The sequence below is a fragment of the Toxotes jaculatrix genome, chromosome 7 (assembly GCF_017976425.1).
Source record: "Toxotes jaculatrix isolate fToxJac2 chromosome 7, fToxJac2.pri, whole genome shotgun sequence".
In the NCBI taxonomy this organism is placed as follows: domain Eukaryota; kingdom Metazoa; phylum Chordata; class Actinopteri; family Toxotidae; genus Toxotes; species Toxotes jaculatrix.
The window spans coordinates 280,073-300,781 of NC_054400.1; the positions used below are offsets into that span (position 1 = coordinate 280,073).

General features: G+C 48.4%; 4 protein-coding genes across 6 annotated transcripts; 2 read left to right on the forward strand and 2 right to left on the reverse strand.

The window, feature by feature from the left end:
- Positions 1-599: 599 nt before the first annotated feature.
- Positions 600-5,347, reverse strand: entr1 (endosome associated trafficking regulator 1). 3 transcript variants are annotated; one of them, XM_041041621.1, is made up of 10 exons: positions 4,942-5,347; positions 4,196-4,323; positions 4,016-4,111; positions 3,214-3,311; positions 2,645-2,786; positions 2,460-2,533; positions 2,253-2,364; positions 1,334-1,396; positions 976-1,115; positions 600-896 (listed from the first exon to the last, which is right to left on the reverse strand). In XM_041041621.1, the coding sequence occupies exons 1-10, from the start codon at positions 4,982-4,984 to the stop codon at positions 806-808; spliced, it is 987 nt and encodes a 328-aa protein (XP_040897555.1). In that variant the 5' UTR covers positions 4,985-5,347; the 3' UTR covers positions 600-805. The 3 variants fall into 3 exon arrangements, with proteins under 3 accessions (XP_040897555.1, XP_040897556.1, XP_040897557.1); XM_041041622.1 differs by having other exon boundaries at positions 3,214-3,305; positions 4,942-5,346; XM_041041623.1 differs by lacking the exon at positions 4,016-4,111 and having other exon boundaries at positions 4,942-5,121.
- On the forward strand, positions 5,164-12,881 carry chek2 (checkpoint kinase 2). The gene is made up of 14 exons (XM_041041618.1): positions 5,164-5,302; positions 6,118-6,455; positions 7,539-7,663; positions 7,760-7,892; positions 9,663-9,753; positions 9,834-9,930; positions 10,090-10,143; positions 10,242-10,306; positions 10,405-10,504; positions 10,811-10,897; positions 11,339-11,502; positions 11,593-11,708; positions 12,024-12,109; positions 12,208-12,881. Exons 2-14 carry the CDS (start codon positions 6,125-6,127, stop codon positions 12,385-12,387), a joined length of 1,629 nt encoding a protein of 542 aa, XP_040897552.1. The 5' UTR covers positions 5,164-5,302; positions 6,118-6,124; the 3' UTR covers positions 12,388-12,881.
- Positions 12,832-15,386, reverse strand: gstt2 (glutathione S-transferase theta 2). Its single transcript, XM_041041624.1, has 5 exons — positions 15,093-15,386; positions 14,571-14,658; positions 14,002-14,152; positions 13,710-13,886; positions 12,832-13,613 (listed from the first exon to the last, which is right to left on the reverse strand). Exons 1-5 carry the CDS (start codon positions 15,214-15,216, stop codon positions 13,467-13,469), a joined length of 687 nt encoding a protein of 228 aa, XP_040897558.1. The 5' UTR covers positions 15,217-15,386; the 3' UTR covers positions 12,832-13,466.
- Positions 15,387-15,524: 138 nt separating this feature from the next.
- LOC121184158 (WD repeat-containing protein 5-like) lies at positions 15,525-20,356 on the forward strand. The gene is made up of 13 exons (XM_041041620.1): positions 15,525-15,923; positions 16,223-16,331; positions 16,863-16,936; positions 17,032-17,121; positions 17,285-17,374; positions 17,482-17,565; positions 18,161-18,216; positions 18,315-18,361; positions 18,452-18,527; positions 18,865-18,898; positions 19,010-19,084; positions 19,281-19,368; positions 19,589-20,356. The coding sequence occupies exons 1-13, from the start codon at positions 15,849-15,851 to the stop codon at positions 19,687-19,689; spliced, it is 999 nt and encodes a 332-aa protein (XP_040897554.1). The 5' UTR covers positions 15,525-15,848; the 3' UTR covers positions 19,690-20,356.
- Positions 20,357-20,709: the final 353 nt, after the last annotated feature.

Sequence of the window (20,709 nt, forward strand, 5' to 3'; positions counted from 1 at the left end):
CTGATTTCCTTTTATTCTTCACACAGAAAAACACGGTTCCATTGGTTTGATCCTCTGTGTCTCTGTGCTGCTGCAGACAGGACGTCCTCTGCAGACAGGACGTCCTCTGCAGAGACACAGCTTCATCAGGAACATCATAAAATCCTGTCACATCCAAACACAGCTCATACAGGTTAAGATGAACAGGAAACACAAACAGAGCGAGTTCAGATTCTTCTTCATCACTTCCATCCCTCGCTCAGGTGTGTCGGGTGGAGGTGGACTCTCTGCGGTGTGATGCAGCAGAGCTCTGCTGTGAGGCTCCGCCTTCTTCTGTAGGTCACCCACAGGTAGATCCAGCTCCTCCCCCCAGCCTTCCAGTTCACACTGCAGTCCAGTCTCTCCACGCCCAGTCTGAGGGTTCCGTCCCGTGTGGGAACATTGTGCTCAGGAACCAATCAGCTGTCTCCCAGAGTCCAGACACGAGCGTCTGTCTGGACTCTGGGAGACAGCTGACAGATGTCTGACCTAAAGAGTCTGTCCTCAGAGAACAGCTGAAAATGTCTGATGGTTTTGTCTTGGTTTAGTTTTTTGTCCTGTCTGTCCTGTCTCCTGTCTGTTGTCTGTGTTTCAGTCTGCAGCCAGCACACACTGACCAATCAGAAGCCACAAGTCCTCCAGCAGCTGTGATGTCATCAAAGGTTCAGCCCAGGTGAAAACTGATGGACAGACTGAGACCTGCTGACCTCTGACCTAACAGGATGCCCAGGTCTGCAGATCACAGGAGGTCTGAGGGTCAACAGGTGGAGACGTGGTCTGGACGAGTTCAGGACTCTGTGTCGAGGCTGGAGATCTTGTCGATGGACTGCAGCAGCTGAGAGACCAAACGCAGAGTCTCTGCTTCCCCCAACAGCTGACTGAGGACAGACAGACAGGTGAGAGACAGACAGACGGACACAAAGGTAGGTTTCTGTCCGTCTGACAGCAGGTACTGACCGGATGGAGGAGTGGGCGTGGCTTGCCGTCTTGCTCAGGTACTCTGATGCCACCTGTGCGTTTTGTCTCATCGTCATGACGACCTGAGATTCCGCCGCCTTCAGACTGCCGTTCTCTGACCGCAGAGACTCCACCTCCACCTGACACACACACACGTCATATACAGGTCTATACACACACCTGACATACCTGTGCTCTCAGGTGAGACGGGCAGGTGACAGACAGGTGACAACGCTCTGATCTGATGTGATAAGAAACTGAAGCTGTTTGATCAGAGGAAACAAAACTCTGAGCTCAGCTTCAGTGGAATGATGGGAAAAATCCGATCAGCTGATCGATCGTCAGGAAACAGACTCACCTGCAGCTGCTGCAGCTCCACCTTCAGTTTGGAAACACTGCTCTCTGCTTTCACTGCTCGCTTCTGTCAGACAGACGGGCAGAGGGACAGACGGGCAGAGGGACGGGCAGAGGGACGGGCAGAGGGACAGACGGGCAGACGGGCAGAGAGAGAGGCGGGCAGAGAGAGAGACGGAGAGAGAGACAGACGGGCGGGCAGAGGGACAGACGGGCAGAGAGAGAGACAGAGAGAGACAGACGGGCAGAGGGACAGACGGGCAGAGAGACAGACGGAGAGAGAGGGACAGGCAGAGAGAGAGACGGAGAGAGAGACAGATGGGCAGAGGGACAGACAGGCAGAGAGAGAGACAGACGGGCAGAGAGACAGACGGAGAGAGAGGGACGGGCAGAGAGAGAGACGGAGAGAGAGACAGATGGGCAGAGGGACAGACGGGCAGAGAGAGAGACAGACGGGCAGAGAGACAGATGGAGAGAGAGGGACGGGCAGAGAGAGAGACGGAGAGAGAGACAGATGGGCAGAGGGACAGACGGGCAGAAGGACAGACGGGCAGACGGATGGGCAGAGAGACAGACGGAGAGAGAGAGGGACGGGCAGAGAGACAGACGGGCAGAGAGAGAGACAGATGGGCAGAGAGACAGACGGAGAGAGAGGGACGGGCAGAGAGAGAGACGGAGAGAGAGACAGACAGTTTCAGGTTCTAATCCAGTTCTCCATCAATAATCAATCATTGATCAGAGTGAGCTCCTTGGCACGAAGCGTATCTGACAGTGAAGTGTGGCTGCTCACAGCTGCACCTGCTGGAGGAACATCCAGCCTCCTCCACCCGCTCCATCCCACAGACCTCCACACCCCAGAGCTGAGCCCAGAGAAGAGGACAGTGGACACGTCTCACCTGTTGGTCCCAAGCCTCAGACCTTACCGTCATCAGGTGGAGGTTCTGCTCCACAGAGTGAACCATGCTCTCCAGATCCTGAGCCTCCTTCTCCTCCTGACGCCTCCTCTGGAGCAGCTCCTCAGAGAGCTCCAGCACCCTGACCGGGGGGGTACGGGCACAGAGGCATGATGGGTAAATACTCAGTCTCCTATTAGTTTAATTGGTGCTGTCATGTGATTGGTGTGTGATCACCTGCGTTCATTAGCATCTGATCTCCTCTGCAACTCCCTGATGGTTCTCCTCAACAACATGTTCTCCTCCTTCAACTGTAAGACACACACACACGCACAGACACACAGACACACACACACAGACTGTATTTCTGTTCTACACATACACACTGATCTGTCCTGTAACAACAAAGCTCGTCTCCTTACCTGCTGTATCTGGCTGCTTCTCCCGCTCCTCCTCCTGCAGGAGGTGGCTGCTTCAGCCATGGAGGTCTCATCATCTCCTTCATAGTTTTCTCCTCCTCCTCCTCCTCCTCCTCTCGGCTGGGCTTCAGGTTTGGAGGAGAACCTGTTTCATTCAGAGATGGTGCAGTTTTGTAATCTCACAGCTGAGCACGTTAGTTTGACAGCCATCACTCATTTCCTGTTTCTGAGTTTCTGTCCAGACTCAAACTAGATCAGATCTCTCCATGAATCTGTGCGACACGTGTGTGAGACACATCGGCCCGAGAGACTGGACCTGAGAGACCGGACCCGACGGACTGGACCCGACGGTACAGGGTTAGGTACCCCAGCCCTCACAGTTCTGCTGCTGTGAGACGTTCATGTTCACACAATTTATACAGAAAACTAGAAATTACCACAACTACAACATGACCTGAACGCAGCACGAGCCCTGAGCTGCCTCAGTGCTGATGGAGGCGCTGCAGGATCATTAAGCTCCACCTCTGCTGGGACAAAAACCGACCAATCAGTGAGCAGCAGACATGACTCACCTGGTCTCCTCCTCTTCATCCTCCTCCTCTGTGCAGAGGGAGGAGGTGCTGTCTACACCTGACTGGAAGCTCCGCCCCCACCCCTCCTCCTCCTCCTCCTGATTGGACAGGCAGAGAGACAGTGTTGGTGCTAATTAGTGAGGTTAATGACAGTGATATGTTTGATTGACAGCTGTGTCACAGAAACAGTCTAACAGAACCCGATCAGCTGATCGGCTCCTTCATCCCAGATCAATAATCAAGGTCCAGAGTTTGATGATTGATCAGTCACATGACTTTAAGAATCTTCTGTTTTAACAATAAAACGATAATAAATCAGAAACATTCACGTTGTAGACGACAGTTTTCAGTCTGAGAGAACGACCTGCTACACCATCTGTGATCGGTGATCTGTGATCTATGATCGGTGATCTGTGATCTATGATCGGTGATCTGTGATCTATGATCGGTGATCTGTGATCTGTGATCTGTGATCTATGATCGGTGATCTATGATCGGTGATCTGTGATCGGTGATCTATGATCTGTGATCTGTGATCTGTGATCTATGATCGGTGATCGGTGATCTATGATCGGTGATCTATGATCGGTGATCGGTGATCTATGATCGGTGATCGGTGATCTGTGATCGGTGATCGGTGATCTGTGATCGGTGATCAGTGATCTATGATTGGTGATCGGTGATCTGTGATCGGTGATCTATGATCGGTGATCGGTGATCTATAATAATATACAATCAAGTCACGACATTGATTGACAGAGGAGACAAAGAGCAGGTGATGTCAGTGATGATGTCACTCTACCTGTGGTGCCAGAGAGGGCTCAGAGAAGAAACAGCTCTGGACTTCAGGGTCAAAGGTCAAGGACTCGACACGAAATAGCTTCTGAGAGCAGCTGGACTACACACACACACACACAGTTATTCTAAAGGTCATGAGTTCCTCCTCCTGCTCCTCCTGCTGCAGACTCTGTAGTCTCCGTACCTTGCCTTGTATCTGCTCCTGCTCCTGGTCCTGCTCCTGGTCCTGCTCCTGGTCTGGATCCTGGTTCTTCCAGCGTAGAAACTCTCTGAAGGAGAACGGGTTCAGCTCCTCAGCCTCCGCCTCCTCATCTGGAGAATAAAGAAGCAGAAGGAGAAACAGGCTGAGTCGGTCCAGGCCGTCTGCCCCCCCTCACCCATCACCCCTCACCCTCCACCCCTCACCCTGGTCTCCTTCACAGGACCGTCCCCAGCTTCTGGTTTAGGTACATGGATGATACCCGGGTCAAAATCTAAACACAGGAAGTGGAAGCCTTCACAGAACCATCGAGTTCACTCGGTCAGAGACGTCAGAGGACACAGTCCAGCCTTCATGGACAGTGCACACTGAGGAGGACAGAAGGATCACAGACCAGTACTGACTCTGTGATCATACAGACTGGGCATCTGTCAAAACCACAGAAAGACACAGAGCAGACAGAGAGGACGAGGACAGTAAGCAGCACTGAGGAAACACCACGTCCCCGTGCTCTTCAACACAGAAGCTCATCCACTCTGAGGACAAAACACGAAGACATGAGCAGGACGCAGCGTCTGCAGTTCAGTCCAGGCACAGCTGATGGTTCCAGATGTTTTCAGCTGTCTGTCTCCTCACCTGTCTCCTGCTGAGCCACTGAAGCAGAGAGTCACCTGTTTCCGTGTGGCTCAGGTGTGTGACCGGAGCCTGAACGAGCGGCAGAGCGGACTCACCGTCTGCGATGATCAGGGTCTTAGACTTCCTCTGTCCGGACATGATGTCACGTAGGTGCACAGAATCACTTATTGATCACATTATCGATCGGTCTCGTTCTCTTGGTCCCGCCGTCTATCCTCTGCAGGACGAAGACAAACCCGGAAACACACCACACCGCTCCAAACTCACGTGATCCATTTCCTAACTTCTCATTGGCTGGGTCTATCACATGACATAAAGTACGGTACAGGGAAATACGTTTCCTGTCGGGTCCCGGTCAAACTGTCCTGCACGTGTCCCGTCTGGCGGTGTCCGGTCCGGTTAGTTTGTCTGCAGGGACCGGGAGGAGAATCCGGCTGTGGCGGACAGCCTGTCCCGGTGAGTGTCCGGCTGATGCTCGGGTTTTTATCCCGGGTAAGCTCCGTACGATTCGTTCTGGTGATGTGAAGTAGCTCGGCGGGCTGAGACCGGATGTGGGAGCGGATGTGGACCCGCGTGTCAAACCGGGTAGTTTGGTTCTGGTTTAAGGTTCATACTGAGCTCTGATGGGTCTCTGCAGCCGGCTGTGATTGACAGGTAGTGGGCGGAGTTAGTGAGCCAGTGCAGTGCTTTTGGACTCGGATGAGCTGCAGCTTCCAGCCGGTCAGGACAGGTTTGGATCTGTCAGATCCTCCGGATCAGCTGCTTTATCTCATGTTCAGTTTGTGCCGAATTGAAAAATGTTCCGTGTGACCTTTGACTGAAGTGTCACTCTGGGTTTTGATGTTGGTTCTGTGAGCAGACAGGCAAATTATTTCAAATTGCACAGTTGTTTAAGGTAGTTCGACACAGAGCTGTTAAATCTGTCGAGGAGAAATGAATGGAGCATAGTTAAAGCCGGCAGATAGATAGATTTCCTTAATGCCATTGTTATAGTCCACATAAAAACGAAATGCCACCAACCAATAAATATAATTAACTGCAATATATAAAACATGATGTAAGAAATAAGTAGAAAAAGTGGAAAGATATTCTTAAATTATACATTTTTTAAATGTGTTTTTGGCACTGAGCTGTTGGAGTGTGTGTGTGTGTGTGTGTGTGTGTGTGTGTGTGTGTGTGTGTGTGTGTGTGTGGTGTGTGTGTGTGTGTTTGGGGGGGGGGGGGGGGGTCTGGTGTAACTAACATGTTGTTCCAATGTTTCTAATCTGCAGAGATAGAATGTCTGAAGAGGTTTCACATGAGGGGGACCAGCCCCAGTCCCTCCAGTCTGCCACCCAGTCTCAGTCCACCCAGTCCCCATCTCAGGCCCAGTCCACCCAGTCCATTCAGTCCACCCAGTCCACCCAGTCCCCATCCCAGTCTAAGTCCCAGTCCCAGCCTGGTTCTAGTTCTTCCAGCGGGCCAACCTCAGGCAGCCAGTCATCCAGCGGCTCAGGGACTGTGAGCAGCTTGGACACCATCCCTGTCACCCTGCCGTCTGTCCCTGAGGAGCCCGAACCACAACCCTGGGGCCGCCTGCTGCCAATGGCCCGAGGCTTCAGGAGCCATGGTGAGTTCACTGTTTATAAACTGCTAACATGTTAGCACGGAAGCTAGTTTAATTCAATTCAATTCTATTCAATTCAGTGTTGTTTCTACAGCTCCTTCCACAGTCAGAATGGTCTCAAAGCTCTTTACAGAGACCCAGAGTCTGACCCCAGATCAGCACTGAAGCAGCTCCCTTAGTTATGCTGCAGCCTGGAACTAACAAATGCAAGGACGAGTTTCTCAGCATCACTCTGAGACAGAATGTTCCCGATCTAACTGATACTGTGCAGGTGAAAGAAGGCGGGGCTACAGACGTGTTTTATGTGAGAGTTAAAGGACAAATCCTGATCAAAGATAACTCCACGGTTCCTCACAGTCGTCCTGGAGGCTAAATTAATGCCATCCAGAGGAACTATAAGATCAGATAAACTGTTTCTGAGGTTTAGGACCAAACACAATAACCTCAGGTTTTTTCAGAAGCAGAAAGTTCCAGGTCATCCAGGCCTTTATGTCTTTAAGACATGCCTGTTTCCTCTGGCTTCATAGATAAATATAGCTGGGTATCATCCGCATAGCAATGGACATTTATTCCATGCTTCCTGATAATATTGCCCAGGGGAAGAATGTATAAGTGGAACAATATGGGTCTAAGCACAGAACCCTGTGGAACTCCATGACTCACTCTGGTATAAATGGAGGAATCATCATTAACATGATAGATATGATTGAAACCAGCCTAGTGCTGTTCCTTTAATCCCAATGACATGTTCCAGTCTGTCCAATAGGATGCTACGATCAATAGTGTCAAATGCAGCACTGAGATCTAGGAGGACAAGTATAGAGACGAGTCCATCAGTGCTGTTTCTGTGCTGTGATGTTCTCTAAATCCTGACTGAAGAACTTCAAACAAACACTCAGCTGAGCTGCAGCAGCCTTTTATCAGAATCTGAGAAGTAAAGAGCAGATTGGATATAGGATAGTTTGCTAAAGTGCCAGGGTCAAGAGAAGTAGAGGTTTGGGAACTGCAGCCTTAACCTTGTTTGTTTGTTTGCTTGCTTGCTTGCTTGCTTGCTTGTTTGTTTGTTTGTTTGTTGTTTGTTTACAGACTGTATAGAGGAACAGTACCTGTTTGGAAGAGACTCTAAGTGTAACTACGTCTTGGATGATCCTGATGATCCAAGATCCAAAAAGTTCAGAATCTACAGCAAGAAACACTTTAGGATCTACAGAGTGAGATTACTACACGATGCTACCAGTGATAGTACCAGTACTACAAATACTACTGCTGCTGGTTACTGACTCTTTCTCTGCCTGTCTGTCTGTCAGGAGGGCAGCGAGGTCTTCGTGGAGGACTACAGTAACAATGGGACGTTCGTTGATGGGATCCTGATCGGTAAAGACAGGAAGCTTCCTCTGGTCAACAACGCAGTCCTCGCTCTGGCTGAACAACGGAACAAAGGTCAGGGAGGCTCAGTGGGGGCCAGGTTGACGTCCGGGGGGGCGGGTCCTTGTTGACCTCTCCGTACATGTCACTGTCATTATTACCCAGAAACCAACGAGGACAGCGCAGCTGAGATGATCAGTTCATTGATCGATTGATAGAAAATTAATTGGCAAAGGTTTTAATAACTGTTTCAACATTTAAGTGATTTTAAGCAAAAACAGACCATAGACCAGGGACCAGGTCTTAAAGTCTCAGATTTCAGTGTCCTCAGTAAAAGGCTCAGGACGGCGGGAACACCATCTTAAATATTTTTGGTGTCCTGCTGCTTTCACTGACCTCTGTCGCACTTTGATCAGTACGATGAAACGTAGGGGTGTGCCCGATTCATCGATTCATAGATTAATCGTGACGCGACACTTGACGATTCATAATCGATTCATAAATGTTAAAAAATCGATTCTTTTAATAACGGAAGGAAAGTGCAGCGGTCGGAACGAAAAAAAAGTAGAGCGTGCCCCCCGGACATATTATAGGGTCCTATGATTTCCGCGATCACTGAATCGCGGAATCGGCCGACTAAAACAGAATCTTTTTTTTTTTTAATGCGGAATATCGCGGAATTTGACATAATTTGAGTGCAATGCTGTTTTCATGTAGAAGAGGAACGTGTGTCTGGGGAAAACTGCACGGAGGGAAGCAAATCTGGGTGGCACAACAAGCCCCTTCCACAGACTAAGCCCCTCCCCCTTCAAAATAATGCAAGCGTGGCGAAGCGGCTGCGTACGGCTCTGTACTGAGGGGTTAGCATCGAGTGTTGCTTATTCTGTCAACACTCCGTTGACTGGAAACATAAGAACACGCACAGTGACCATATAGTGTCCAAAATCCATATGAGAAACAATCTGGCTGACATGCACATACAGTAAGATTTAAAAGGATTATTTTCTGCACATGTAAATCAAGATATCAGATTGTAATAGAAGTGGAAATATTGTCAATTTCCTTTCCCTATTTTTTCTTTACTTTTTTAACAGATATTTTTTTCATGTACATGTTCATAATAAAATAAATCAGAATCATGTCAGTACAGCCACACAATATATATTTTTAGTATTATTATTATTGTTTTTAATCTACATCAATAAATGAAACATTTAGAACTACATGTGCGAGCTAATGTTTTTTTCTTCTTTCATCAGAGGAGTTGAAAACTAATACTTTCTTGTGGATGTTGTTTTCATTGATAGATGCAACTACTCAACAGTTAAATTCTATTTCATTTGTGTACATTTTAGTCATTTACATTAAAAACACACTGTTTTTGGGTAGATTCCCAAAAACTACAATGGAAAAAACAGTGAGAAAAGAAACATTCTGTGGGAAAAAAATAATTAATTCAATTCAATTCAGTTCAATTCAATTTTATTTATATAGCGCCTTCCACAATCAAAATTGTCTCAAAGCGCTTTACAGAGACCCAGAGCCTGACCCCAGAGCAAATTAATCGAGATGCATCGATAATCTGTGAATCATCGAATCGTAGCAGTGTGAATCGTAATCGAATCGACCCTTGAGGTGACTTAGATGGCACAGACCTAATGAAACGTATTAAATGGCATCAGAACCCTGTGGGAATTCTTCACTATGTTTCTTTCACTATTTTATTCACTGAACAAATCAATTGATCATTAAAGAAAGTAACTGTCAGTTGTATTGATCATGAAAATAACTGGTGGTTATATCACCTCCTCCTGTCTCTCTCTCTGCCTGTCTCTGTGTCTTCAGTCTTTGTCTTCATTGACCTCATGTCTGATGATCAGTCCACTTTACCTAAAGAGCTTCAGGAGAAATATCTGCTGACTCGACGCATCGGCACGTGAGTCTGACACGTCACACACCACTGTGATGTCACTTCCTGCGCCCTGCAGCCAGTCTTACTGTGTGTGTGTGTTTCAGAGGAGTCTGTGGTGAAGTCAAACTGGCCTTTGAGAGATCGACCTGTAAACGATTTGCTGTGAAAATAATAAACAAAAGGAACTTCCAGTCCGAAGGGGTGAGTCTGCTCTCTGCTCTCTGATTGGTTAATTGCTACAAACATGGCGTCTGAGCGCGCAGTTTGTCAGAGCTGGTGACAGACAGGCCCACGTTCCTCTGGACCAATGACAGGCAGGGGGGGTCATCATGTGATCTGTGTGCTTTTGTCCAATCACAGACAGCAACACGAAACGCAAGGACAGAGATCGAGATTCTGCAGAGGATCGACCACGTGAGTCCAACACCAACGAAGAAGAGACAGAAACATACAGACCTTCATGATCAAACACCAGCTGTATCTGTCTCTTCTCCTTGTCTCCTCTCCTGCAGCCTTGTCTCATAAAGACAGAGGACTTCTATCAGACGGAGGACAGTTACTACATTGTGTTGGAGCTGTGAGTTGACGTCTCTCTGTCTTTTCAAACGGTCAGAACTTTATTTAAACTTCATGCAAAGGGCCCGTCTGCAGTTTGTGTGTCATCCTCTCTCTCAGGATGGAGGGAGGTGAACTCTTCCACAGGGTCAAGTCTCAGCAGCAGCTCCACGAGTCTGTGGCCAAACTTTATTTCTACCAGATGCTCCGAGCCGTCCAGGTGAGCTGAACCTGTGCTGAAGTTCAACCACCACACTCCTCATTTCTCTCTGTCATCGAACAGAGGAAACGTCAGAGGGTGGGTGCTCAGCATCGCCCCCCGCAGGCAGACGGCCCATCTTCAACACAGAAACTGCTTTCAGTCTTAAAAGCAGGTTTAAAATGGTGTGTGTGTGTGTGTGTGTGTGCGTGTGTGTGTGTGTGTGTGTGTGCGTGTGTGCGTGTGCGTGTGCGTGTGCGTGCGTGCGCGTGCGCGTGCGCGTGCGCGTGCGTGCGTGTGCGTGTGCGTGTGCGTGTGTGTGTGCAGTATCTCCACAGTAATGGAATCATCCACCGGGACCTGAAGCCAGAGAACGTCCTGCTGTCCTCACAGGACGACGTCTGTCTCATCAAGGTACAGACGGGGAGATGAACGTTCTGCTGTTTCTGAGGTGGTTGTCCTCTGCAGCATGAGTCACAGCAGGGCGGAGCCTAACCTGCAGAGGGACAGCAGGCCGTGACTGAGCCTGGGGTCTTGGTCTCCTGACGGTTTTAGTCCTGCTGTGGTCGTGTTGGTTCCCTCAGGCCTGTGTGTTGGTGTCAGCTTGTTTCCATCACATTAACCTAAATCTCACACAGAAGTAAAGGCTGAGCTGAAAATAGCAGAGATCCAGAGACAACCTCAGAGACGAGGCTAAAATCACTGAGCCAAGCAGGCAACCCTGAAGGCAGCACCCCTCCCCCACAGACCGAAATCCAGACCGCAGAGAGCCTCAGTCTCTGAGGGGGAGCTCGTCTCTGCAAACGCTGATCCAACGTGTGTGTGTGTGTGTGTGTGTGTGTGTGTGTGTCTCAGGTGACAGACTTTAACCAGTCCAGGATCCTGGAGGAGGCCGTGTTGATGAGGACTCTGTGTGGGACTCCATCTTACCTTGCTCCTGAAGTCTTCACCCACGCCTCCACCACAGGATACGGCCTCGCCGTGGACGCGTGGAGCCTCGGAGTCCTGCTCTTTGTCTGGTAGGCTCGCGTCCCTCACACCTGTCTCACCCTCAGTCTGTCTGTCTCTCACCTAATGTTTGACTGACATGACCCATCTCTCTCTCTCAGTCTGGGTGGTTATCCTCCGTTTCATGAGAGTTTTGGTCGTCAGTCAGTCACAGATCAGATCATAAAAGGAGAGTTTACTATGGTCCAGTCCAAGTGGAAGCACATCTCTGACCAAGGTACTGTAATACTACTGTAATACTACTGTAATACTGCTGTAATACAGCTGTAATACTACTGTAATACTGCTGTAATACAGCTGTAATACAGCTGTAATACTACTGTAATACTGCTGTAATACAGCTGTAATACAGCTGTAATACTACTGTAATACTGCTGTAATAATGCAGCAGTTCAGGAGTTGATTTATTCTCTTTGACTCAGTTTGAACAAAACCAGATCTGAGCTTTAGTGAGACCCTGATTCTTTGGACTGAAAAGGTTTTGAGCCGCCCCCATCAACCTGTGGTCACTGTGTGTGTGTGTGTGTCACAGCGAAGGATGTGGTGAGGAAGCTGCTGGTTGTTGATCCCAGTAGGAGGATGACTATAGAAGAAGCTCTGCAGCACACCTGGTTACAGGTAACATCCTGGTTTGTCGTCCTCAGTCTGTAGAAACAGTTTCACGCCGCCCCCCCCCCCCCCTCCCTGACCTGTGCTTTCTGACCCCACCTCTGTAGGATCATGTGATGCTGGAGACGGCCCACAGGCTGATGTACCCCACTGGAGACCCCCCCCGCTTTCAGGAGGCGGGATCAGCCTCAGGTTCCTTCAGGAGGAAACGAGGACGAGACGAAGGAGATGAGGAGGAGGATCATCCGGCCAAACGGAGCCAAGCCCCACCCCCTGTCCCCCTGTAGTGGACCAGTCAGATTCAGCTGTTCCTCAGGTCATGTGACTCAGCTCCCTGTTCACTACTGAAACAGTCCATTGTAAATAAAGTTTAATGTTTTCTAATAAAGTCTTTTATATTTTTCAGCCTTCGTGTTTTTCTGTTGAAAACTGAGGGAAACCAAATCCAGTTTAAAATCAGAAACGCTGTCTCATCTGTCTCTGCCTCTGTCTGTCTCTGACTGTGTCTCTGACTCTGTCTCTGACTCCGTCTCCAACCCATGAGAACAGTCCTCTGTCTCTCTGTCTCTGATGTGAGGAGGTAACTGCTTCACCATGACTGAAGGTACAAACTGTTACTTTTTACATGAAACTTTGTCAAAACTACAAATCACTTTATCTATAAACAGAATTATCTGACTGGTATTTTGTCATATTTCATTCTTACATATTTTTGCAGTGTCATTATTCATGTTGTTTTCATGACGACAGTGAAAATGATCAACAGCTCGGTCAGGAGGAAATGAAAAAAGTAATAAATGTAAAAATAAAATCTCTTTATTTTCATCATTCCACTGCTTTAAATCAGGTTATTATTAAACCGTCACTGCTCTGCCTATGTTGTGTTTAAGTGCTGTTGGAAAGTTCAGATATGTGGCTTCATTTATCACTCTGAAGGTTCCTTCAATTCAGAGACAGTGTGCGGACAGTCAGGACTTAGGACAGGTCTCAGCTGGACGGCAGAAGATCAGCCTCAAACCAAACTATGGTCCTCCACATTTCTTTATGGACCAGAGAGTCTGTCAATCAATCGATCAATCAATCAATCAATCAATCAGATCAATAACAGTGATTCCAAACAGCAGCTGGTTCTTGCTTTGATTTCTGAATCTTATTAAAGTTCAGATTATTGATATGAAGTTGAATAAAACAGAGGAAACTCCACAGGAGGCCGGAGACCAACCCCCAAACACGCCTGTCGTCATCATCATGTGTTCGAAGACTGATGGGACCAGTTTAGAGATTTATATACTATGATGAAGATGATGGGCTCCTTCTTCTGTCTGGCCGCATGACATCACTCCTGTGGGCTGGGCCTGTGATGATGTCACAGCCTGGCTTTGCGGCGGTCTCTCAGGGCGAACAGAACAGCGTGAGCTCGCTCGAAGGCGTCGCCGATGGCTGACTCGACTCTGCTCCTCCACCTCTGCAGCTGAGGACGGTCCTGCAGGACGTCCCTGCCTCCGCCCACCGGCTGCAGAGACAAAAAAACACAGGTTAGCAACGGCAACTTAACAATGAATTAATATCTGTCAGCTGATCAATATCTAAACCAATCAGAGCCTCTGACCTGCATGAGCTCACAGACAGCGAGCAGGTCGGCCACAGTGATGTCATCACCACAGAGGAAAGGCTGTCGGCGAAGAAACATGGACTCCAGTTTGTCCAGTGTGTCATCGAGCTGAGACAGAGCACGAATCAAACGCTCCTCGTCCACCTGAGAGCCCGACTGAGCTGGAAGGAGCACCTGAGACAGGTGGAGACAGACACAGGTGTGTTTGTGATCAAGATTATCAGTGTGTGGCTTCACCACGAATCGAGTGTGTGTGTGTGTGTGTGTGTGTGTGTGTGTGTGTGTGTACCTCCAGTATAAAGACTTTAGCAGTGTGTGGCCGTGTGTTGCTGTGATGCCAGGCTGTGTATTCATCAACTCGGGCTCGTCTCTCCGGTTGCCGTGGATACCAGTGCTCCGGGACGTCGTACACGGTGGCCAGGTACTTCAAGATGGCGTCACTGCAACACACAAACACACGCGCACACACGCGCGCGCGCACACACACACACACTGACCTCAGTGATGTATTCCCTGCTGTAGGCCTCAGCTCTAAGCTGAGCCTGATTTAAATGCTACTGATTCTACAGCTGATTTGATTTGATTTGATTTGATTTGATTTTTGAGTGTAGCCGGACAGGTGAGTGCAGCCGGACAGGTGAGTGCAGCCGGACAGGTGAGTGCAGGCTACAGCACCTTTAACAATTAGAACAAAAATAAGACTCAAGGTGGAAAAGACAGAATTCTGATCAGATATAAAACAACGTGTCTGTGTCATGAGTTTGTTCTGGTGAACACCGAATCAAACACACCTGAAACCCACAAACCGGAATCCAGACAACTGTGTGTGCGTGCGTGCGTGTGTGTGTGCGCGCGCACCTCTCTGTGAGGACGAAGCCGTTGTCCACCATGACAGGAACCTTCTGCATGGGATTCAGCTTGGTGAAGTCCGGAGTCCTGTGCTCTCCTGCACGGTTTAAAAAGAATCTCAGGCCAAACTCCATTCAGAAATCACGCGGTTTAATGCTGCCGCACGGTGTAAACCACACAGACCCACAGAACTTGACAGATGTTTTTGGAATCAACAGGACCAGCAACCACATGTTCAGTTCGGGCTGTAACTTACTTAAAAGTGAATTAAAGTTTACTGCACCTTCAGCTCTGTTCTACCAGTAATGTGGCTGCACATTAAAGCGTTAGTGTTAAACTGTCTGATTTTCAAATGGAGTTTTGTTTCACTGCAACGCCAGCTCTGATCTGGGTCAAAGGTCTCCGGGGGAAAGGTCACGAATAACAAAGGCCAGTAAAACTTTAAACTGCTGACTGACTGACCACAGTGTGACCGACTGTCAGTTAACTAGTTACCACGTCAGTTACTAAGGTAACCGGTTACCTGCTTACCTCTCCTCAGAGCCACGGTCCGGACTCTGTGCGGGATTTTGGTGCAGTTGAGCAGGATGTGCACCGCCCGACAGGGCTGCGACAGGAGGTCCAAATACACCTCCAAACCCCGACCTGTTGCCATGGAGACTGAGTTGGGTTTTAACGGTTAAGAAAGGTAAATGAACAGATGATCAAACAAACAGCCACCGTCTTCTTCCTCGAGTCAGCAGGATGTTCAGGGTCCAGCTGCTCCTGTTCGCCCCCTGCAGGCCGCCCCCATACATCACACACACGCACACACACATTGTTCATTTCATTTCCTTAATAAAACAACCACAGCTGTTAATGAGTCCGCGCACTGCCTTCATTTTATTTTGCTGTTTTCAGGTTGTTTTAGTTTGTATTGGTTTGTTTTTTGACCTTTTTCCCCCGCCGTATAACTTTCTGTCACGCCTGCGCAGTAGCAGGTATGTGCTCGCCACATTCTGTTTCTGTGGCTAGCTGAAGTTAACACGCTAGCCTCCGGTTGCTGCTGTAACGGTCCGGTCCAGCACCTGGTCTGTCGCTGGTAGACCCGGTCCAGACCTGGCTTTAGACACGGTGCGGGTAGTTAACGCGGTACCGGGTTTGACCCAGGTTCTGCGCTGAACTGCAGGGGTTAGCTCGCTGCTAGCACCGGGACTTAATTTAGCTCTAGTTCCGTTGCAGCGAAAATCAAAACAAACTGAAGCTAACTAAAGCTGACGGCGGCTAGCAGCCCGGGAACAGGACAACATGGCGACGGAGGAGAAGAAACCAGAGACAGAAAACATCAAACAGGCTTCAGCCTCCTCAGGGTCCGGCAGCAAGGTGAGTCCGGCCGACTGGCGGAGGTCTGGATGCCGGAACCACTCCTCCGATTAGTCCGGGTTGTTCTCTGAAAACAGGCCACAGAGCGTGTTTCTGTGTTGTAGTGAAAATATTATGATGTTTGCTGACGGTTCGATTTTCACAGCGTTTGGATTCAGACCCGGCCTGATGTGGTCTGAGTGAAGGAAAAGCATTTTTCACAAATCTAAGCTCAAACTATTGATAACTTTCGTTTCGTCATCAGACCAGTTCAGTGATGTGTCAGTGGAAACTGTGTGTGTGTGTGTGTGTGTTTCCAGTCTAACCCAGCCAAACCAAACTACACAGTGAAGTTCACGTTGGCCGGACACACGAAGGCTGTTTCCTCTGTCAAGTTCAGTCCCAATGGAGAGTGGCTCGCCAGCTCCTGTAAGACCAACACACACACACACAGTGACAGAGACACACACTTTACATTTGTGGTGAGGACATTCATTGACATAATTCCCTCGCCTGCTTCAGAGCACTCCACTCTTTCTCTACATGAATCATATTCACTCAGCTTAGTTTCACTGCAGACTGAAGCTGTGCCTGAGTTTTGTTTTTTTTCATGTTAGACCTGAAGCAGCAGGGGACATCTGGGAGGGACAGTTCAGAGCAGACTGGTTGCACTGGGCAGGTTCCAGCTGACTCTTATAAAAAACCTCTCAGTGTGTTCAGTCACCAAACAGCTGATTTCCTCCTTCATCAGATAATCATTATAAATTCTGCATTGTGGTGGTGCATTTAGGGACAGTCCGACATCTGACAACTGAAGCTTCTCTGTCCAGTATGAACAGACCTCAGTGTCTGTAAGTGTAACACGAGATGATGGACACATCCTCCCATCACACTGAGCGTCCACAGATACAACGGTCCACACTGTGATGATGCAGTAACCATGGTAACATCTCTGTGCAGCTGCTGATAAGCTGATAAAGATCTGGGGAGCGTATGATGGAAAGTTTGAGAAGTCCATCGTTGGACATAAACTGGTGAGATGCTCCCGTCCTGATCCTTGTCTGAACCCAGTTTAGATTTAGACTGGTTCTGGTTCTGATCCTGGTTCTCTGTGTTTCTGTGTGTGTAGGGGATCTCTGATGTCTCCTGGTCCTCGGACTCCAACCTGCTGGTCTCTGCCTCTGATGATAAAACCCTCAAGATCTGGGACAACAGCTCTGTAAGACAGATGCGCACACACACACACAGTGTTGTCTGATGTTTTATCCTGATTCAGTTTCATCAGTTTATCTTTGTAGATGTTTTCACCTTGAATTAAAAACCAATTCAATTCAGCTACTGTCCCTCTGTCTGTCCACCTGTCTCTCTCTCTCTGTCTTCAGGGAAAGTGTCTGAAGACACTGAAAGGTCACAGTAACTACGTGTTCTGCTGTAACTTCAACCCTCAGTCTAACCTGGTGGTGTCTGGATCGGTATGCAGCTTCTCCACTTCATACATGAGTTTACAGTAAATCCTGCTCCTGTATGAAACCTGTGTGTGTGTGTGTGTGTGTGTGTGTGTGTGTGTGTGTGTGTGTAGTTTGATGAGAGTGTTCGTATCTGGGACGTCAAGACAGGAAAATGTCTGAAGACTCTGCCGGCTCACTCTGACCCCGTCTCTGCTGTAAGTCCTGACCTCTGACCTCTGGCTGCTGTAGTGCTGCGTTCACGTGCATGATGGAGGTGGTGATGGACAGATTCCTGATTGCAGTGAATCAGAATGAACAGAGACTCCAAACGTGACCTGAACGCAGCATTAGACCAGGAGCCTGTGATTCATGTCCACCTGAATCATTTCTCTAATCAGCTGATCCATCATGGATTCATTCATTCATCCACTGTCTGCTGCTCTGTGTTGTGTCTGACCGTAGACTCGTCCTCAGGCTGCAGATTTTATTTTCACTACAGTAAAAATCAAAAAATGTTGATTTGCTTTGGCGTAAAACAGAAGCTGGAAGCATCGAATCTGTGGCTCGTTTCCTGGAAACTGACCTAAATGATTGATTGATTATCAGAAAAGTTTCTTCATTTCCTGCCGATTGACGAGGGGATTAATCCAGTAACTGTTTGAGCTCTAACTCTTCTGTGACATGATGAGAAATAAACGTCAGTAAATTCATGCTGGTTGTTGTCTGAGATTCACCTGACAACAGTCATGTTCTCACAGCAGGACCAGGCGCCTGACCTCTGACCTCTGATCTCATCTCTGTGTTTTCCAGGTTCACTTCAACAGAGACGGCTCACTCATCGTCTCCAGCAGCTACGACGGACTGTGGTACGTCTCTGTGAGGACACACAGTTCCTGTTCTGAGCACCATGTGGAAACTTTGTTGTGCCATTAACTGCACTTTGTCTCGGTCTCTTTGTCTGCAGTCGTATCTGGGACACGGCATCAGGACAGTGTCTGAAGACTCTGATTGGTGAGTAGGAGCTGTGAGTGTGACAGCAGAGTGAAGGTCCGTGGGCCTGTGTCCTGTCGATCTGCTGCTGATCTGAGTTTCTCTCCTCAGACGACGACAATCCTCCGGTGTCTTTTGTCAAGTTTTCTCCCAACGGAAAATACATCCTGGCTGCTACGCTGGACAAGTGAGTGTCCCAGCTGCTGGCAGCTGTGCAGACGTCTCTGTGCACACAACGTGAAGTTTACCATCAGCTCACGCTTCATGTCATGCTCCGTCTGCCAGCTTCATGTTACCGCACTGAAACTTACGTGACTCTTAGCTTCCTGTTATCTGATTAAAACTTGCTTTAGCTTGTATTTAGCTAGCGTCATATTAACCTTATGCTAACGTGCTAAGAGGCCTAACTGCTGTTGAACAGTGTGTGTCTGTCTGTGCTGTTTGTCAGTGAGTGAGTGTCACTTACCTGTCCTGCAGGTGTGTCCATGAGTTTCATACTGATAACTCTGTTCTCTGGTTTACAGCACTCTGAAGCTCTGGGACTACAGCAAGGGAAAGGTACTGTCTGTCCAGCTGTCTCTGGGATTACCTGTCTCTCCACCTGTCTGTCTGTCCAGCTGTCCCTGTGATTACCTGTCTGACCTCCTGTGCCTGCCGTCTTGTTTTCAGTGTTTAAAGACTTACACCGGCCACAAGAACGAGAAGTACTGCATCTTCGCCAACTTCTCTGTCACTGGAGGGAAGGTAAGAGCCTGACAGGCAAAACCCAGGGCAAAGAAGCCCACAGGTCACCCATCAGTAATGACTGTTGACTCAGCCGGACAGGAAGAGGAAACATGGAACAATACACCTGTCTGGTTTAACCTTTGACGTGTGTGTGTCTGTGTGTGTGTTTGTGTGTGTGCGTGTCTGTGTGTGTGTCTGTGTGTGTCTCTCTCAGTGGATCGTGTCGGGCTCTGAGGACAGCATGGTTTACATCTGGAACCTTCAGACCAAAGAGATCGTTCAGAAACTACAAGGACACACAGGTATGACCTTTAACCTCTGAGCAGGACTTTGTCCCCTCATCTTTGACTTTGTCTCCTTGTCCCTGACTTTGTCTCTTAGCTGCATTGTCTTTTATCAGGCTGTCAGTTTGCTTGTCCATCAGCTGATGCACACAGATCTCAGAGCAGGACAGCTGGTGTGGTAACAGGAAGTAGAAGACGATGTTGTAGTCCTCTCTAACCTCTGTCTGTCCCTCTGTAGACGTGGTGATCTCCACTGCCTGTCATCCAACAGAAAACATCATCGCTTCTGCTGCGCTGGAAAACGACAAAACCATCAAACTGTGGAAGAGTGACTGTTAGAGTGAAGGAGCCCTGCAGGTCCAGAACCCGGGCTGAGCTGGTTTAACTGTCCGAGTCATACAAACATACGGCCCACGATCTCCATGTGAACTCGCACAGGACCAGAACGCAGTCAGATCAGGCCCCAGTGTGTCCCAGGTTCAGACCAGAAACCAGCTCAGACGTCGGTTCGCCCTGTACCAGCCTCTGAGGTCAACAACGTTTGAAGGACGAGTGCAGACTTTTTATCTAATTTCCGTTGATGTGGAGCTCAGAGCTTTGAACAGCCGGATGAATTCAGCCGTGTTCAGACAGACAGGAAGTCCTCAGGTAGAGGGCGGAGCCTGTGTGTGGCTCACCTGGACAGAGGAAGAGGCATGGATTTCTAATTTCTGGTTTTCGTAGTCGTGTTAGTTTATTGTTGCTGTTGTTTCCTGCTTCTCTTCCTTGTTTCAGCTTTTGTTGACGGACAGATTTTTCCAAACGTCATCATCATGATGTCATAATGTTCATGACATGTAAAGACAGAGATGGTGTGACACCATGAGTGAACACCTGAGTGAACACCTAAGTGAACACGGAGCGTGAACATATTTATGATGTCGTGTTGATCAAACATCATAAAACTTCCTGTGGTGATTGTTTACCTTACAAACAAATTTACATGTGGAAAATAAAACATTTTAATGATGTCTGGGTCGAAAAACTGTTTGTGGGTCTTGCAATATTGTCATAAAATAGGTGGTGCTACAGAGCCGTTTGGCCGCTGGAATGTGTTGCACGGTAAATGTCAAAAAAGACCATTCATCGGATGGGTGAGTTTGATGAGTTTTTAAGCATGTTTAGGGGGTTACATTAGCTGACAAAGCGCCGGGAGAAAAAAAAGGGGGAAAGTAATAGTAATCGATTCAGTTACAATAAGGCTTGACATGAATTTCGTGCTCGGGCCCGAATAAAAATGGTCATAGTATAGTAAGGTGTCAAAATGGGCCAAAAAAAGTCAAAATTCTTTTAGCCTCAAAATGTCATAAAAATGGTCAT

Excerpts from the sequence above, each read along its gene's own strand:
- LOC121184158 (XM_041041620.1), top strand. The coding sequence starts at position 15,849 with ATGGCGACGGAGGAGAAGAAACCAGAGACAGAAAACATCAAACAGGCT. Across the intron at positions 15,924-16,222 it reads CCTCAGGGTCCGGCAGCAAG|TCTAACCCAGCCAAACCAAA; the intron begins GTGAGTCCGGCC and ends GTGTGTTTCCAG. Across the intron at positions 16,937-17,031 it reads CCATCGTTGGACATAAACTG|GGGATCTCTGATGTCTCCTG; the intron begins GTGAGATGCTCC and ends CTGTGTGTGTAG.
- gstt2 (XM_041041624.1), bottom strand. The coding sequence starts at position 15,216 with ATGGCAACAGGTCGGGGTTTGGAGGTGTATTTGGACCTCCTGTCGCAG. Across the intron at positions 14,659-15,092 it reads GACCGTGGCTCTGAGGAGAG|GAGAGCACAGGACTCCGGAC; the intron begins GTAAGCAGGTAA and ends TAAACCGTGCAG. Across the intron at positions 14,153-14,570 it reads GGCTTCGTCCTCACAGAGAG|TGACGCCATCTTGAAGTACC; the intron begins GTGCGCGCGCAC and ends TGTGTGTTGCAG.
- entr1 (XM_041041621.1), bottom strand. The coding sequence starts at position 4,984 with ATGTCCGGACAGAGGAAGTCTAAGACCCTGATCATCGCAGACG. Across the intron at positions 2,787-3,213 it reads GATGAAGAGGAGGAGACCAG|GTTCTCCTCCAAACCTGAAG; the intron begins GTGAGTCATGTC and ends TGAATGAAACAG. Across the intron at positions 2,534-2,644 it reads GAAGCAGCCAGATACAGCAG|TTGAAGGAGGAGAACATGTT; the intron begins GTAAGGAGACGA and ends TGTGTCTTACAG.
- chek2 (XM_041041618.1), top strand. The coding sequence starts at position 6,125 with ATGTCTGAAGAGGTTTCACATGAGGGGGACCAGCCCCAGTCCCTCCAG. Across the intron at positions 7,893-9,662 it reads GGCTGAACAACGGAACAAAG|TCTTTGTCTTCATTGACCTC; the intron begins GTCAGGGAGGCT and ends CTGTGTCTTCAG. Across the intron at positions 10,898-11,338 it reads ACGACGTCTGTCTCATCAAG|GTGACAGACTTTAACCAGTC; the intron begins GTACAGACGGGG and ends TGTGTGTCTCAG.